This window comes from Xyrauchen texanus, chromosome 2 (genome assembly GCF_025860055.1).
Source record: "Xyrauchen texanus isolate HMW12.3.18 chromosome 2, RBS_HiC_50CHRs, whole genome shotgun sequence".
Classification (NCBI taxonomy): Eukaryota; Metazoa; Chordata; class Actinopteri; order Cypriniformes; family Catostomidae; genus Xyrauchen; species Xyrauchen texanus.
Window position 1 is genome coordinate 14,546,487 of NC_068277.1, and position 18,845 is coordinate 14,565,331.

Genomic DNA, 18,845 nt, shown 5'->3' on the forward strand with positions numbered 1-18,845 from the left:
GCTTGGGAGCCTGGCCACTCCTCGCTGTCCAAAGCCATGATGGAACAGCAGCCCTTATCCTCCGCCTCGTCATCCGAGATGGCAGCAGTGCGGCCGCTCGGTGGCAACTGTGCGTCCCGGGGGGGCGGGGAGGGTGAAAACGATGCTCGAGGGAGAGGCTCCGGCGAGGCAGTCGCTTCAACCACAGTTTCCGGCAGCCTTTGGGAGCGGCACTTCTTTCTGCGCGGCGGAATGTAAGGCGGCGCGGCGGCTTCTGCTTTGAGCGCTTCGAGTCGAGCCCGCAGGGTCGACATCGGTAGCTCCTCGCAGAAATCGCATCCACCCCTCAGTGAGGGCGAGCTCTGCGTGTCCCAGTCCCAGGCAGAGAGCGCAGATGATGTGGCGGTCTCCGGTGCTGAGAAGGGCGCGACATGAGGGGCAAGTGGAACGAGGCATCTTGAAAAAGACGCTCGTACTCTTTTGTGAATAGTTCGTAAGAACTAGCTTGCTGAATAAAAAGGATACATCGTCGGATGGCGTAGCTCGCAGGATGGCTGAAGGTGGCTGAGACGGCCGGCTTCTTCTAGCGCTGTCCACGCTTGCTTGATGCCCCTCGAACGGCGACGCGGCTTCCAGGTCAGTGATGCGAAGAGCTTCGCTGAAGAGATGAAAATAAGGGTTCCAGCCTACGAACTACGCTTATATGCACTCTAGTCACGGCCATTTTGGCGGGCTTTGATGCAGTGAGCGCGCAGACGCCTCTCATTGGATGCGAGTTCGCCCAAGCTCGTCTATAGGCTGCAGCAGTTGCCGCAGAGCAACCTATGAGCTCGCTAGCTTGCCCGCTCAAGGTCTGCAGCTGCCGCACTGCGTTGACAATGGATACAAAAATTAAGGATAATTTTTTGGCTTCAATATCTCAGAAAAGATTAATCTTTCCCGTAGCGTAAGCTAGCTTACGCAATACGAGAGAACCTCTCGTAAGAGAACATTTAGGAACCTATGGCCCTAATACATTTACATTTATGCATTTGGCAGATGCTTTTATCAAACGCAACTTACAGTGCACGTATTACAGGAACAATCCCCCCGGAGCAACCTGGAGTTAAGTGCCTTGCTCAAGGACACAATGGTGGTGGCAGTGGGGATCAAACCAGCAACCTTCTGATTAACAGTTATGTGCCTTAGCTCACTGCACCACCACCACTCTACAATAAAGAGCCCAACGTGGTCTTCTGCTATTGTAGCTCATCCACCTCAAGGTTCGACGTGTTGTGCATTCTGAGATGCTATTCTGGTCACTACAATTGTACAGAGTGGTTATCTGAGTTACTGTAGCCTTTCTGTCAGCTCGAACGAGTCTGGCCATTCTCTGTTGACCTCTCTCATCAACAAGGCATTTCCGTTCGTAGCACTGCCGCTCACTGGATGTTTTTAATGTTTGGCCCCATTCTGAGTAAACTCTAGAGACTGTTGTGCAGGAGATCAGCAGTTACAGAAATACTCAAACCAGTCCGTCTGGCACCAACAATCATGCCACGGTCAAAACCACTGAGATCTATTTTTTGCTAATTTTTCTGACCCGTATCTGCATGATTGTATGCATTGCACTGCTGCCACACGATTGGCTGATTAGATTATTACATTAATAAGTAGGTGTACAGGTGTTATCACTAAAGTGCTCAGTGAGTGTATATATTAAATAGAAATTCTAAACAAAACATGTGCCAACGTATTGTGGCGAGCAGGGTGGGGTTGAGCAGTGTCTGGGCAGAGCGAGGCTGGGAAGATAAGTGGTAAACGAGTTCCACCTGTGCGCCACACCAGTCTCGCGGTCCAGTTAGGGGCTGGGGGAGTATTTAAGGAAAGGTGACACAACAAAGCTGTGTGTGAGTGTAATGATGTTGGTGATGCTGAAAAGCAGTGTTTGTGAACATTTTTGTGTGTGTCACACTGAAAAGTGTTGTCGATAAATGTGACGTGGATTGTCAAGCCGGTCCCAGCTTCCTCCTTCCCATGCATTCCTTAAACTCTGTTGCACATATTTGATTAATGTTATTTATTTTTTTATAAAATTCCACAGATTACAACTCATAATGTGTAGGCCAATCTTTAACTACACATTGCCATATGAACCACCATTTAGTCATTGCACTGCCTGATTTAAGTGATTCACTAAAAAGAACCGGCTCATACTGGTCATGCTGTATAGTCATAAGAGTAATTTATTCAGGAATCGAACTCCACTGGTCATGCTGTGTGTTTTTTGCCATAGATTCAAAAGAACAGGCACATAAGAGTCAATCATTGGGGACCTCCACTATGCTGGTCACACTGTAAATTCAAAAGAACAGGCTCATAGAGCCATTGATTTGGAAATCGGACTACATTGCTTTCGGTGTATGTTCAGCTCTGTAGATTCAGTAGAGGGGCACCACTGTCGCTAAATAGATCTGCAGGAAACACTGTGGGAGTATTGTCGTAAGGTGATCTGTCCACATTAGTGGAAATTGCACATTCAAGAACCGTTAACAGAACCTAAATTCATGAAAATCATACTGTTCTGGTCATTTTCTTTAAATGGAATATCTTTTGAATAACAACTGATTCTCGGTTCCCAACCCTACATACCACCCTGCTCTATTTCTATATAATGAGGGGGTCTAGCAGGTACTGCACACGCTGTGACTCATGGAGCATTGGTGCTTATGCAGGTTAGTGTGAGTTCAACCCGAACTTGCATCATTTCCTGATCCCATCTTTTTCATTGTTTTCTGTATTCTCTTACACTGTGCCTGTCTATAAAAAGCCAGAAAGAATCAATTTTAATAGCCCCTAATGCCACACTCAGCAGTAAGCAATTGCAAATATTGTCCCTTAGAGGAGTTTTAGACCATAAGGACTTTCTCGTCTTTCATGGTACAATGAATGTTGTCAACAGACCTACAAAAGTGAAGGCATCCACCACTGAATTCAAATGTCTACAGCCATTCAATGTCTGCTGGCTTTTGCAAATACCTGTTTATTATGTTCATTATGTTCACACACACTCACACACACGCACACCTCTCAGTTTCCTTCCTCCTCACACTGCAATTCTCCTCATTTTAAGTTTTTTGAGACATTATAAAATAATTCATCCTGCTCCCTTCCACCCCCTTTCTGACAGACACAATTCCACAATCTATTCTCTCTTTTCTTCGCCTTCTCAGTTACTGGATTACTGTCATATTTTCTCGAACATTTTTTTATCTAAAATATTACTTCTTCAAACCTCAAACTTTTCAGTTATGCTCCTACACCAACTTTAAAAGGAAAAGGTAACCACTGATCTCTTTCTTTCAGAGATCTCTCATTCTCCTGGTCTCTAAAAAAACATCTCACCTCCCACCTATATTCATATTTAAAGGTAAATATTCTGTATATCTCACAGATCTGTGACAAAGAATTCTCATGGGCTCTAATGTCATGGTATGACTTTGTCTAAAGCTTTGGCATACTCTACACAGTACATATAATGGAAAACAAGATTTTCCTTGCTCTTTTGAAATAAAAAGAGTAACCTACTTTGAATGTACTGTGTAGACATACAAAATGAAAAAGCTCCCTCCTGTCCACCCAAATCATTTACGTAAACTCCAAAAACTCGAAGCTCCTAAAACAGATCTTACTGAAATTGTCATGGCATTGACATCAGACAAAATCTGAAAAACAAACAAACTGATGTGTAGACTTAAACTGATCAAACAGGCCACAAATATTAAAACTCATATCTATCTATCTATCTATCTATCTATCTATCTATCTATCTATCTATCTATCTATCTATCTGTCTGTCTGTCTGTCTGTCTGTCTGTCTGTCTGTCTGTCTGTCTGTCTGTCTGTCTGTCTGTCTGAAAATGCACATTAGAAATACTGAATGGAAACACTTGATATGCGAATAAACTCTCAAAATTCGCATTCAAATTAAATGCGCTAGGACAGGGGTATCGAACCACCAGCCAGCGGGCTATATGCTAAGTTTCATACAGCCAATGTGAGTGTTAACAGTTTGCTCAAACCCAGAAAAACTTCTACATCACATTGAATGTGTTCTCTGCATGGCAATACACCTTGGGAAGACCTCTCACTTTGGGTCTTTCTCTCAATTGATTTGTATATAGAGGGTTTCAACAGTGATACTGTAAAGCAGTAAAAAATGTTGAGTAGGTCATCAGTTGAAAGAGAAATCAGCTGTTATTTGTTGTTGTTGTTTTTTCAAGTTTTACAAATCTTAAATATTCTTCAATATGAAATGATGGTAGAAATAAAGCATATTGCTGTCTAATTCAGTTTATTTGACTGTTTTGAAAACAGTATTTAAAAGTGTGCAAAATTGTCTGTAGATATTCAGAGTTTATCTAATGGTTGCATTTGGGTGAGAATAGATTTCATGAATTTGAAACGTGTGGTCATTAAATGCATTTTGTATCAAATAATTGAAAAGATGATCCACAGTTCAGTCCACAGACACTGATGTTGCTTTGATAGTGTGAAGAATTTTGAAAATGTATACTAGTTAATGAGAAAAGCAAGTAACTGATTGTAAAAAAAAATAAAAATAATACAGATTTGAAGCTGTCAGATTTTGCCTGAGAAGCAGATATGTTATTAAAATAAATGATCAATACAGATACTGTATATATTTTCTTATTTCAGCCTTACATTGTGATCAAGTTCCACTTATTACAGCTATAGAGCCAAGAGAAATGAGTGTGTGATTCTCTCTTCTGTTTCACCCCAGCGTTGTTTAATAAAGCAGTATTAAGGTGATTTAGGACTTTATTAGCTCTAGAAAACATGATATGCTCATGCCCTCTGAGGGCACACAGGGATTAAATATATAAGGTGGCGTGTAGTCAAACGTGCCCACACAGTGTGTCATTCATGCAGAAGAGAGAGAGATTTAGGCTATTAATTTATTATTAATTCATAATTTTTTTTGTATTATGCTCATGAGTTCTATGCTGACAATTCCCAACTCCTATGCTGAAAAAAAAAATATTTGTATATTTTGGGTATGGCCAGTCCCTCATTTTGTTTTCCAGACTAGGTCACTTGTTTCTCATGCAAAATGTGGCTACACTGCAACTGGCATATCACTCTTAGCAGAGAGTACTGTAATATAATGTTTAAAATAACATTGTTAACTGTTCTTTTTTTATTTCTAACCATTCACAGAATGAATAAATACAGTTTCAGCTTAGAAAAACTAAACAAATAAAAACATTTCGTTTTGTCCCTGGCAGCAAAACCAACCAAAAAACCCTGACTGGTATTTAGGTCAGGAAACTGCTCCAAAAGTGGGGTGAGAATCTTTAGACAGTTTGATTTAGTGAGTCACTATCTGATTCCAGAACGTTTCTTAGTTCATCTAAAATTTTCAGCACAAGTGTAGGGGTGCAAATGTTTTGTGAGTTAAGCTGCAGATGGACCTTTAAAGCTGGAGTTTGTATCTTTTTTAGTGTTAAAATACTTTATCCTATCCCAGCTTAAAGTAATATGCAGAAACAACAACAGATAAGCCATTTATAGGTACATATTCTCTAAAACTTTAAAAGTTTGTCTCTGTGACGCTATTAAAATTCCTCTGTTTATTTTGAGGGACCCATCCTGCCCAACACAACAACATTGATTGTTGGGGCGGGACTATCTGTAATTTCTGCGCTAGTTGCGCAGAAATTACACTCTACCTCTTGCCCATCTACATGAAACATTCAAGCGCTTAATAATATTTTTCCTGCTATTGTGATTCCTGTGTAAATATAGTTTTTATCTTTAAATATAGTTTTTATCTTTAAATATATACGTAGTTCATGACGCAAAATTCTGGATTGTTTAATTCCTTGGCTGGACAGTGAACTTATCTTAAGTCCCGCCGCATGGCACTTATCTATATCTATAATGTTTGTTTATGATCAATAAACATAGTTATTAATAATTAATGTATTTTTATGATTACACATTATGATGGATCAACACAGAATTGTTTGAGAATGAATTGCAGTGCTTCTGCAAATGTTTCCCTTTTCTGAAAATTGAAATACACCACCAGGCCGATATTCAACACAACAGGCAAATGAAAATAAAATGATTGCAAGCCACGTTTCACATGATCTACTTCATTATCTCTGGTTGTTTTTCTCTTTGCTATTACACAGTTGAGATGCATTTTAAGCAATTCTCTCATTGCAGGTTCTTTGTCTCTGAGTGTGTTCCTAGTATCGGTGGGTTTAACAGTGTGTGTGATATGGCTGGTCGCGCTATGCGGGGTCTGTGGATGGTGCCAACGCAAACTGGTGAGTGATGTCACTTCTTGCACAAGAATAAGTTTACACTAGCTTAAACATATATGATAATGGACATTGATATCATTTAGAGTGTGAAACATGCTTTTGTTTTGTCTTTTTGTGTGTTTAGGTGGTCTTTATGTCTCTTGATTCCATTTCCTAGTTCTGTTGTATGGCTGTTTGTCCATTTTGCTCTGACAACCATCTACCATCACCTCAAAGATAGATAAACACATGCTCTTGTGATGAGGAGGAGGAGGAGGAGGAGGAGAGGGATAAAGGCAGCCTCGTGTGGCTCTTTCTCTCCCGAACTGCCACATCGAGTTGACTTTATCCCTCTCCTCAGCTGATTAGCTCGATTGGGGCCAGGCATCCACACTCATGGCCTGGCCCCTCCCTCCTCCTCGTCACAACGCTCTATTATTTTATTTATTTATTTTTTGCTAAGATCAAAGGCAACATCACATGTATCTTTGACTGTGATGACAATCCGATAATGCATTGTATGAATTTGTCCAAGATGGCAGATGAAGCAAGAGAAACACCTTTTTAATTTAAAAGTGGGTTTAAACTTTTAATATTTGTATGTGCAATGTACTGTATTTTTATGCTTATTAGATCATTGTGTAGTTAGCTTAGCAACATGCTAACATCAAACTCTATTGGAATGAATTGTGAACTGAAGTCACTATTTGTGTGCAGTATACACAATTGCTGCCTATGTCAAGCTTTCCAAATCGATCACTCATGAGTTTCCATATCAGTTAGGATGCAACCTTAGAAGGTAGCTGCCAATGTAACTGCAGCAAGGAAGCTCACTAGGTTTTGAAACGGAGCCACTGTGTCACTAAGTTTGAACTGAACCTAGAACTGTATTGGGTGCTCAGTTGAAAAATATGACGAAAAATATGGAGATGCCTTGGGGTCATATGATTATTTTTGTTTTCCATTTCAACAAAAAAAAAGTAAAAGCATAATGAAACAATTTAAATTGGAGTAGTATTGTAGCATGACGTGCCTCTGTTCATGTTTATATTAGACCAAGACCCAGATTGACTTTCCACAATTGTACATATTATTTTCTATTTGTATAATTAGGTGTTTAGCCCATAGTATTCTATTCACTCTCAACATCTGCTAAACAAGATTTGTTTTTCAACTCATGTAAAGCAATTCAGCGAAAGGCTGCCAAACGAGACTGAATCTCGAGAGAAGAAAGAGTGCATAGGAAAAAAAAGGGAATAATTGGACCAAATAATTTATAAATAAACATGAAGATGTGATTACAGGCCAAGGTCTTGATTTATTAAAAGTTTGCATGTATAAAAACACATGCAAAACTGAAAGCACGTGAAAAGAAAGTCAGAGCCGATCTACTAGCGAAGTCTTATAATGATTGCATTTTTCAGATACGCAAAATAGCACGTCTTGGCAATTTTCTCTGTTCCTCAAAATTAAATTGCAGTTTAGAGCAGTGCCCACAAATTCACATAGTAAAGGGCGGTGTTGATGCATTGAATCAAATTGCACCAGAAAAGTGATTTATCAAGCCTGAAAGTCATTTCAGAAACGGAAACTGCGAGAGCAAATTAATATGAATGAAAGGCAGGTATTAATTTGATTTGCGCTGTGAATCATGCTGTTATTGTGGCAAAAAAGAGACTTTGAGAACAGAGAATACATTGAAAACCCATTATTGACACACATTAATGTGAAATTAAAACAATTATAGGTTTATTCTGTTATTTAAGAATTCGATATCATAACTGTTAACATACTAATGATCATACAACTCCTATAACTTTTAGATAAAAAAGCATACTACCAATTTATGCCAAAATTATGTTATAATTTAATGTTTTAAACATTGTTTTTAACTGATGAAATATTCTGATGAAATTCAGATTTCATTTTAGTATACATCAGTGATGCGATGGCTTAACATGTACATAATATTGTATTTTCTTCATTGTGAATTATGAGTTAAAGAGAAGAGTGTCATACACAGGCATTCTCATCAACTTCTCCTACACATGCTAAATAGCAGGGATTTTATGATGATATTGTTAAATCCGATTAATAAATATTCTATGAATGAATGCCATATTAAATTGAATAAAAATAAGATAGTATTATTTAGTGAGAGCTGTTCTGTAAGTGAGTGGACATTTGGTGCAGTTGGCACACTCGAAAGCCTCCTTTTGGAGGGTGTCCAAAATAATTGCACATGTAGTTATTTGCATGATTGTGTGTGTGTGTGTGTGTGTGTGTGTGTGGGCATGTTTATGTGGTTTACGAGGCCAATCTTTTGGTAATTACAAGGGTTTTATGCTATAAATGTATTTTATGAGGACATTTCTAGTGTCACCATAATTTAAATCGCTTAAAAACATATTAAGCGATGTTTTATTGAAAATGTAAAAATTCAGTTTTTTGTGAGGGTTAGGTTTAGGGTTTGTGTTAGGTTTAGGGTATAGAATCTATAGTATATACAGTATAAAAATCATTATGTCTATGGAAAGTCCTCATAATGATAGGTAGACCAACATGTGGGTGGGTGTGTGTGTGTGTGTGTGTGTGTGTGTGTGTGTGTGTCTTTTGGTTCAGTTATTCATTAGACTATTATTTATATAGTCAAGTAGGTTATCGCCTCCTCCTTTCCATTAATCCCTTTACACTGGTTCCGAAACCCAGAAAGGAGGAGGGATGCGCCATTGTGGAATTCTCGCCGCTACCATCCACTCTAAAGCAGCAGCAGCCGCGGCCATTCCCCGGATGACAGAGGTGCCCGGCCACCTGGAAGTGGAGGAACGGCCACCGGCTGCGAGGAGAGGCTCCCAACCAACCACCTTGAGCGGTTACCGCTGCCAGGGGCAGGGGAGAAACCCTAGCGTCCACCAAAAATGCGGCAGGCCGTTCTTTCAGCCAGGGTCCGGAGGACTGCCTCCGATCCGCCCGGGGAGGCACGGCTGTTGTCCATTAGAGGGTGGAGGAGTGGCTGAAGACCAAGCTACGGTGTATCGGAGAACCGCGAGTAAATGTATTGTGGGGTGGGGGGGGGAGGGGGGTGTACGTCATGCCAGGGGCTAAAGGCTGACCTGAGATGGCAGTGCGACAGAGAGAGATATTTACAGGCAGCTGCTACCGACACCTGTATGTGGGTGTTTGTGTCTTTTGGTTCAGTTATTCATTAAACTATTATTTATATTGTCAAGCCGGTTCTTGCCTCCTTTCCATTAATCACTTTACAGACAGATTGCACAAGCAAATTTGCACTTGTTATATGGGATCTTAATAAATCATGGCCCGAGTCTTTGATCAATAACCAGTTCATAAATAGAATCCCCAAGCAGAATAAATCACCTTTGTTCCCTTTAATTGAATTACCCCATTTCCAAAATAAACTGACTGCCTATTATTCAAAATAATTATCTTAAACACAGTTAATGTAACATTCAGTGTTTAACCAGCACAAATGGAATCAGCTGATTCTGGGTTGGAGGCATTGTGCCAGAACCGTTTGCCATATGAACCTACTCTTTACATTCATCCACCGGTAGGGCTGATCAGTTTTGAGATGGTTAGCAGAGGCCAGAAGGAGTAAGTAAAGGGATGAAATGAGAGGAGTGAGATGCAGACAGGCCAGAATGCAGGGTGGCTAAAAAGAGATTTCAGGCTTTAATTACAGTCAGTAATAGGTTCCCCACCTCATGCACTCCCTGCAGGCATCTACCATCTTATTGTTATTACAATAAGGGAATAGAAACTTGTTTCTCAATTGCCTCACTCTCATGTTTTCCTATATCATGTTGTTTCGAACCATGATACATGCAGTGTTCGAATTGTGTCAGAGCTCTTGGGGGGTCCTCTTAACTCTTAAGGCATATTTAAAGAGACTGAGGGAGGGCCGCTCATCACAGGCACAGAAAAATAAATACACAAAGATATTTCTCCACATTGCATCCATGTTAAAACATTACACATGTTTGATAGTTAGCTAACATGTAGTGTTAGAGAAGTACCTGCAAAATCAAGCATGTGCACATTAACTGCATGCTTTTTTAATGAACCTCTAGCAACGGTTCATTTCTAAGATAAATGATTCTTTAATGTCAGTAATTTAAAAATCATAAATCAAAGAAGAATTGTATCTTACCTGTATTGTGAGGTGAAAATGAGGATCCACTCTGACGGTGTCACTCTGAAAATTTTAGTTTTCTGTTTTAGTATTCTAGTCTTGATAAAACACCAGGGGACCAGGGTCCGGGATGCCAAACATAATTTCAAACGATGGATACGTGTGCAAAAGTTTTTCAACAACATAATAAGATATTTTCATGAGGACCAGGAACATGTGAAGGGATGGACTACACTCTTAAAATGGATTACATAGACAATAAATTAATTGCTGGTTTGATCAGCTAAATAACAAAAGACATTGCATCTGTTTGCACTTCCACAGTTAATTAAGAATGTAAATTCCAAGACTTTCATCATTAATCTTACAGTTAATACAACATTTTTTTACTTAAACATTGGCCCCTAACACTTACTTAGTTTACTCATTTTAAATCTTGACTTGTCCATGCTGATTAGCCAGAGGGGAACTGGCCCCCACAGTGAGCCTGGTTTCCCCCAAGGTTATTTTTTTTAATTAACCAACATCTTATGGATATTTGTGTTCCTTGCCACAGTCGCCTTAAGCTTGCTCACTTAGAGACTAAATATAAATATAATTATTTTATATTATGGTACAATTTACAATCATGTTTTTTTTTATTAAACAGCACTATTATGACTCAAATACATTACTACTATATTATAGCTTTTTTCTGTTAAAGCTGAATTTTCTGTAAAGCTGCTTTTAAATTATGTGTGTTGTGAAAAGCGCTAAATAAAAATGACATGACTTGACTTGAAGAGGGGAGCCCACTAAGATTATCAACTGATGGGTTGATAAGTGCTGTCAATCAATTCAAATATTTAATCTAATTAATTACATGATATGCAGATGAATGAATCAAATTGATCAATATTTGCTGAAAGGGTATATAAAGATAATTAAAAATATAATAATGAAAAAAATTATCAATATATATAAAAAATATATAATTTACATAATTCAAAGATGTGAGGTTTATTATCATATCAATGAACATAAGAAGTCCCAGATGGAATCTGTGGACATTATTTGCATTTTAAATTATTAAATTGACCTGAGAGTACTAAACTCTTATTGATGGCTTAAAGCATTATACAATTTGCCAAAATATTTAATAAACAGACATGCATGGGATGGGGAATGCATGCAAGTTTTATGAATCACATATGTCACAATTGCATTGCACTTCACTGATTTTCACTTGCCAGAGTCTCTCTAGCAATAATGACTCATTTTAGGGTGGTGCGTCAAGTAAAATGTGGATTGAAACTTTAAAAAACACGTCTCAACACCCCTGCACTCCACACTGTTCCGTCCAGCTGTTTTGATCAGCTGTCAGCCCATACAAAAAATCTGAACTAGCCACAAATTTACTACAAATTTGCCACTTGTTATTTTCACATGCAAATTATTAAATTGACCTGAGAGTACTAAACTGATTTGCTGAAAATATTTCCCAGACGTTTGTAGCTCTTCACCGGTAGTGATGAGCCTCCGGCAAACTTTTGGCAACAATGAACACTTTGCAGCAAGTTTTCTTCAAAGCACATTTGCATTTGAAATATTATCAGTGGCAAATTTCTGGTAAGTTTGTGGCCAATTTGCCATGAACTCTCGGTTTTCATAAGGGAGTTTGTTACTGGAGCTTTAAGTGAACCAAATTGTTAGATTTGACAGATTAGCTAACGCTAGCTAGCTCCTCTAAATATTGCTAAAATAATCCCTTACAAAAAAATCTACAGTTCTGCCAAACTGCCACAAATGTCCCATTCATTTTTACATGCCAATGAAATTGCGATTTACCACAGATGTTGCCCAGACATTCAAAGCTCTTCACAGGTAGTTCTAAGCCTGCAACAAACCTTTGGGAACAATGAAGAGTTTGACGCAAGTTTGCAGCAAGTTTGCCAGAACTTTCGATTTTTGTAAGGGATAATATAGAATAAAATTAGCCTTCAAATTCAAAGCTAGCTAGGTTTGGGTACACTATTGGTAGTAAAACACCTAATTATAATCATTGATTAAACGAAAGTATGACACAAAGCCATCATAAATACAGAATATTCTTAGCTATACTATTATTATAATGATATGAAATAATAGCATATCTATAATCAAATGTACGCTGCATAGCCGTGAATTGGAAATGATCTCCTCGGTCCAGTCAACTCTGTTGACGGAATCTTATGAACGTGAAGCACTCGGTTTTTGACAACCAACAGCACAGCACAACATTCCATTTTGTTTAACCAGACAATTTAAAGGTAACTGCTAACATTTTGAGTACTTGTTTGTTTTACTATTCGAGCTGCTCTTTTTGCTACCACTTCTGACTGTGCCATAGTATTGGTCTATTGCTCCATTGGTAGAAAAATTCCTTATAACGTCGGTGTGATTAATTGCATTCATTTTAATTGGCATATACACTTGAAAAGGGAGGAGCTTGTGCATCAAATCAAGCTCTATTTTCACAGTATTTTGGCACAAATTAATCTGTCACTTGGAAATGCTATCCAAATTAGACAGGCACAAACATGTCAAAAAGCATGAACAAACCAAAAAAAACAGGCCCTGTGGATATAAGCAACTGCCCTGGTGAGGACAGTGGTCCTTTTTACATCAGAGTTTGGTATGTTTGGTTGGTCAGAAACCAAACAAATCTTGAACATGGGGATCAGGGGACATGGGAAATGTATGGAAGTGAACTGCTTGGTGATGTAAGTACAATACATTTCTCTTTACTGCTCTTCTCTGCACTACTTACCTTCAGATAGCAGCTTTCATTTTTCACATCTCTTTTAGTGCATCCATGACAGACAGTTGCTTCAGCCTTCCTTGCATGTTTTAAATCAGTAGTAAAATAAATGTGACAAAAACATAAGTAAGAAAGTTAAGTGAATAACGATTTCTATTTTTGGCAGTTTAGCTTCAGCAATAAACAGCAGCCAGTAGAATTTACTGAGGTACTCCAAATGTAACACAGTTCCACCATACCACAATGCGAAAAGAGACTTGAGGGAGAAAGAGGAGGGGAGTAATTGTGGACTGAGCAACCAAGCCAAGTGTGAAAAAAGCTGAAGTACCACTGGAAATAACAGTAGAAGCTGTTTATTTATGCAAATATATATTTGATCAATAGCAGTTTACTTCCAGATTGCTTGAATCTCACAAAAACAGTTCCATGTCACATTTTACCATTAAAATAAAAATGAAAACAAGAGCTTAAAATAATATCTGTTTTCAAAACCATTTAGATTTTTGGCATGTAACATTATTTTCATGACAATTAATCACATTTGTATTGAAATGTTCTTTAAATCAGTCAACATTTAAAGTCATACAACAAATACTACCATGTTGCTTTTTTAAATCAAAATATAATGCCTTTCCTTCTTTTGATTTAAGGGTGGAATATGACCCAGGCTTGTTCTTGCCAGGTTTCATGATGCTAACATCAAGTGTGACCCATGCTAATGTTCAAATGATCCAAACAATAAACTACCTTTCAAGCGGACTTCAATCCTGTAAAGGACAAGTGTTGTCCATTTAATTAAAGCAGCTTTGGTCAATCTTTAGATGAACAAAATAAGATCATCTGATCCTTAAAAAAATGAATAAGTCAGAATACATAATGCTGCACTGCAAGAAGCTTTTATACCTCATACTGCCAAGCCGCAGTGATTCATATGTTTTTGCCCACAACACCCCATGCCCCACTCTGACTGCATGCATTCTCGTTCTCCTCCCAAACAGATTTGACAGTGCTCGGTGCTTTCAGGTAAAGATTACAAGAGTTTCTTTCTATTTGATTCAGTTCTGACTCTCTGAACATGGTGTGGAGTAGCTAATGCATTGTATGAAATAATTCCATACTGAGATGTGCGATTAGCATGTTTTCTTTTGTTGTTTTTTTTATGATGATGTTTGAAGAAATGTTATGTTATATTAATAATATAAATGCTATCTCTGAAAAAATGTCTTTATGTTTCATCTTGTTTATAAAGACTGCATTGCCACCTCTTTCAGAAAAGTATTTTTCTTTTTGTAGTGTCAATCACTTTTCAATCTTTCATCCTTTTTTCTTCCTTCCTTCCTTCATCCATCCATTCCATCAATGCATTCATTCTTCCTTCATTGCTTTAGTCCTTCCATCCATCCACCATTCTTTCCTTCCTTAAACATCCATAAATCTTTCCTTCCTTCAACCATCCATCCATCCACCCACCCATGCTTCCTTCCTTGCTTGCTTGCTTGTTGCCTAGCTTCCTTCCTTACTTCCTTCCTTCCTTCCTTTAACATTGTAACAGTTTGAGAAAGAAGGATGCGGGAACTGGAGTAACAAACAACAAACTTTTAGTCAAAGAGAACATCAAACTGAAAACACAGCAACATAAACACATACACAGGGCAGCCGAGTGTGCGTTTCTTTCTCTCATCCATCCATTCTCCCTTCCTTCAACCATTCATCCATTCTTCCATCCATCCATCCACATTTGCTTCCTTCCTTGCTTGCTTGCTTCCTTCCTTCCTTCCTTTTATCATCCATCCTTCCTTCTTTCCTTCAACCATCCATCCATCCATCCATGCATCCTTCCTACCTTCCTTCCTTTCTTCATTCTTTCCTTCAACATCCATCCATTCATCCCTCCTTCCATTTTTTATTCCTTCCATGCTTCCCTCCTGCCTTCCTTGCTTGCACCTTCCTTCCTTCCTTCATACCTTCCTACCTACCTCCATCCATCCACCAGTGCTTGCTTGCTTCCTTCCTTCAACATCCATCCATCCATCTATCCATCCATCCATGTTTCCATGTTTCATTGCTTCTTTTCTTCCTTCTTTCCTTCAAACCATCCATCCATGCTTCCTACCTTCCTTCAATAGCCATCCAACCATCCAGCCATCCTTCCTTCCTTCCTTCCTTCCTTCAACCATCCATCCATTCTTCACCCATGATTCCCTCCCTCCTTCCTTGCTTGCTCCTTCCTTCCTTCATCCATCCATCCATCCATCCCTAAATTCTTCCATCTATCCACCATTGCTTGCTTTCTTCCTTCATCCATTTTATAATTTTTAGGTCAGTATTTCCATGCCTGCATTTTTTTTTCTAAAACTTTTCCTTGTGATGTGTTTGAGGGGAATAATTTTTCAGTAGGAAATCATGCAAAGAAATGCAGATAAAGTGAAAGAGAATTTTAGAGGAGAGAGCTGGGGACAGAGTGCTCAGCGTGCTCTTAACATGTGCTCATAACATGTGCTCTTAACAGACATTTAGAGGACAGAGCTGGATCTGTTTTGAGACTACCACCAAGAGACCACCAGTAACAAAATCTCCCTCAATCTCTGTCTCTCGCTCTCTCTCTCTTCTTTACAATCTCTCTTTCAGCCAATAATATCATCATTTCCCTCACTCCACTAATTATTTTTTTTTTGTGGAAAAGCCAACCAACTCCTCCTTCCATATTTTTTTCACCATGTCTTTTCCCATCACTTTACCCCTTCTGTTGTGCACCTCCACCTGTCTTCTGCTCATCCCTTTGCACTCTCTTTCTGTCTCATCTTCTCTTTGATTTCTCTCCCCCTGCTCTTCTTCCCTCTCTGCCTTTCCATGATCTCTCCCTAGCCTGCCTATCTACTGAAGATTTTATGATCATCTTTAATGATAGATAAGACACTCTTGATAGCATACTCCATGCCTGTCAAATGTCTAAATTGCATTTCTACTTGGTGCAGGAAGTATATCAGTTTGTGCTTAGTATTATTGTGAAGTTTGTTCTTTTGGGGGCCATCAAAGTGGAAAGTGAACATATTTATCATGGATAACAGTACTTTTCCATATAGTATTTATCTTTTATTTATTTATCTTGTATTAATTAAAAGTCTACAACATTTTTTTTTACCCTATTTGCATGTTATTCTAAATAAATGTTCTATTTGTAAACTTTATATAAAAAAGTAATAACTTGCTCCACCTATGAAAATTCTTTATTGTTTAACTGATGTCACAAATTACTCTTACTTTTTCAACCCCTTCTCTCCATCAACGTGGATCTAATTTAGTATGTCATGGCAACTTTTTATGATCACTGATTCCTGTGCAATCCATTTAATTAATTAGTTCCCAAAACTGCTAGCATCTGTTTTTGATAGGAAACAAATTATAACCAAAAACTGCACCACACAATTACAATTTTGCGTGTCCATGAGTATGTCAGAATGTGACTTGGTGATGATGTGAAACACTCAGCAGTGTCAGTAGTGGTCAAAGTCTTAGCTAAGATGCATATTGTACAGTCTAAAGTAAAAAGCTGCTGATGTGGACACTCTGTCATGGGCTTCACCCAACATCACCCAACATTGTACGATATGCTGGCCATCATATATTACAATCTGACCAGCATCAGTCGTAAAGGAGAGCAAAAACGTTATGCTTACTGTCGTAACCTCCATTCCCTGATGGAGGGAAAGAGACATTGTATCAATGTAGTGACACTAGGGGTCGCTCTTGAGAGCCCCGAACACCTCCCATTCTTTGAGAAAAGGCCAATGAGAATTGGCAAGTGGAATTTGCATGCCACTCCCCCAGACATATGGGTATAAAAAGAGCTGGAAAGCAATTCCATTCAGGTTTTGTGCAGAGGAGCCGAGACACGGTCCGGCCATTTCAGTGGCTAGTACATTGTTGTGGCAAGAGGAACACAACGTCTCGTTCCCTCCATCAGGGAACGGAGGTTATGACAGTAACCATGTCATGAAAAGAGATGCTCTAAACCGGGGAGAGCTTGCTGTTTTCCCAGTTGACCCAAAGCCCTAGACGGCTGAGGTGCCTGAGCACCAAAACCCTGTGCGCGGACAGCAAATCTCGAGAGTGTGCTTGAATCATCCAGTCATCGAGGTAGTTGAGTATGCGGATGCCCACTTCCCTTAACAGGGCAAGAGCTGCCTCTGCGACTTTCGTGAAGACACGAAGGGACAGGGACTGGCCGAAGGGGAGGACCTTGTAATGATACGCTTGGTCATCAAAGGCAAACCGTAGGAAGGGTCTGTGTCGAGGTAGAACCGAGACTTGAAAGTACGCGTACTTCAGGTCTACCACCGCAAACCAATCTTGATGCCAGATGCACGTCAAAATGTGTTTCTGCGTCAGCATCTTGGACGGGAGTCTGTGTAAGGCCCGGTTCAGAACTTGCAGGTCCAAGATTGGCCACAACCCACCGCCTTTCTTTGGCACGATGAAGTAAGAGCTGTAGAACCCTTTCCCCATCTTGGCTGGAGGGACAGGCTCTTTCGCGCCCTTGCGAAGAAGGGTCACAATCTCTGCACGCAGGGTGGTGGCATTCTTGTCCTGCACCAAAGTGAAGTGGACGACGCTGAACCAGGGCGGGCGCCTGGCGAACTGAATCATGTAGCCGAGTCGGATGGTCCTGGCCAGCCACCGTGACAGGTTGGAAAGCATTAGCCATGCGTCCAAACTCCAGGCAAGGGGCACTAAAGGGATGATCGCATCTGAGTGGCGCCCGAACTAAGGAACCAATCATCAAGCCTCAAGCGCTCAGGGGAGGGTGGAGGATTCCCGTCCAACTTGCTGCTCGCAGCGGCCCAGGCAAACATGTCGGTCAGCTCTGCGTCAGCCTCAGACTGGGCGGGCAGACCTGTCATACAGGCCGTGAGGCAGGCTGGTCTGATTTCGGGACCAGACAGGAGCAAACGAGCATGCTAGAGAATGGGAGGTCCGCTGGGAATAACCCGGTGAGGCCACGCCTATTGAACTCCCCAAATCGCCTCCAGCGCCAGCCGGGCTGGCCTCATACCGTAGATAGAAGGCGCAGCACGGGGGGGCGGCTACAGTGGCAAATCCCGCGGAAGAAGGATGGTCACGACCACAACATTGCCATTGTCATATTCTCGCAATGAGAACATGAAACATCCACAAACGCTGCCGAAGTGTGATCGCTGCCCAGACACGTGAGGCCCGTTTTTGTCTTCATAAAATGTTTTTCTTATATAGCAAAATGACAAAAAACCCCAGAAAAAAACATGCATAAACATACTATGACTAGATCAAATTAATCATTTCGTACTACTTTTTTATCTTCTAAAAACTTTGTGTATTATTAATATCTTGCTGTGTTGTTTTTTCTCATCATTTATGATCATTTCTCATTTATTTTAAATGAAAGTTGCTTTCTCAATGTTCGTCTATGTAAATGAGTCCTATTGCTCAAGATGTTTTTACCTGTATATAAACACACTTGTATCACTCCACTTTTGTTACCATTTATGACACCAATAGACAGATCATGGCAGAGGAGCGATTGCATGCTGGCAGGCAGCATCATTTAAATGAAACTGGTAGGCTATTGCTGTGCCTGGGCCAA

The 18,845-nt window shown here is 39.8% G+C and overlaps 1 protein-coding gene across 1 annotated transcript in view; it reads left to right on the forward strand.

The window, feature by feature from the left end:
• Positions 1–18,845, forward strand: part of syt7b (synaptotagmin VIIb) — a 175,717-nt gene that overhangs the window by 48,588 nt on the left and 108,284 nt on the right. The window contains exon 2 of the mRNA XM_052151998.1: positions 6,214–6,317. Coding sequence (XP_052007958.1) covers positions 6,214–6,317 — 104 coding nt within the window. The remainder of the gene's footprint in view (positions 1–6,213; positions 6,318–18,845) is intronic.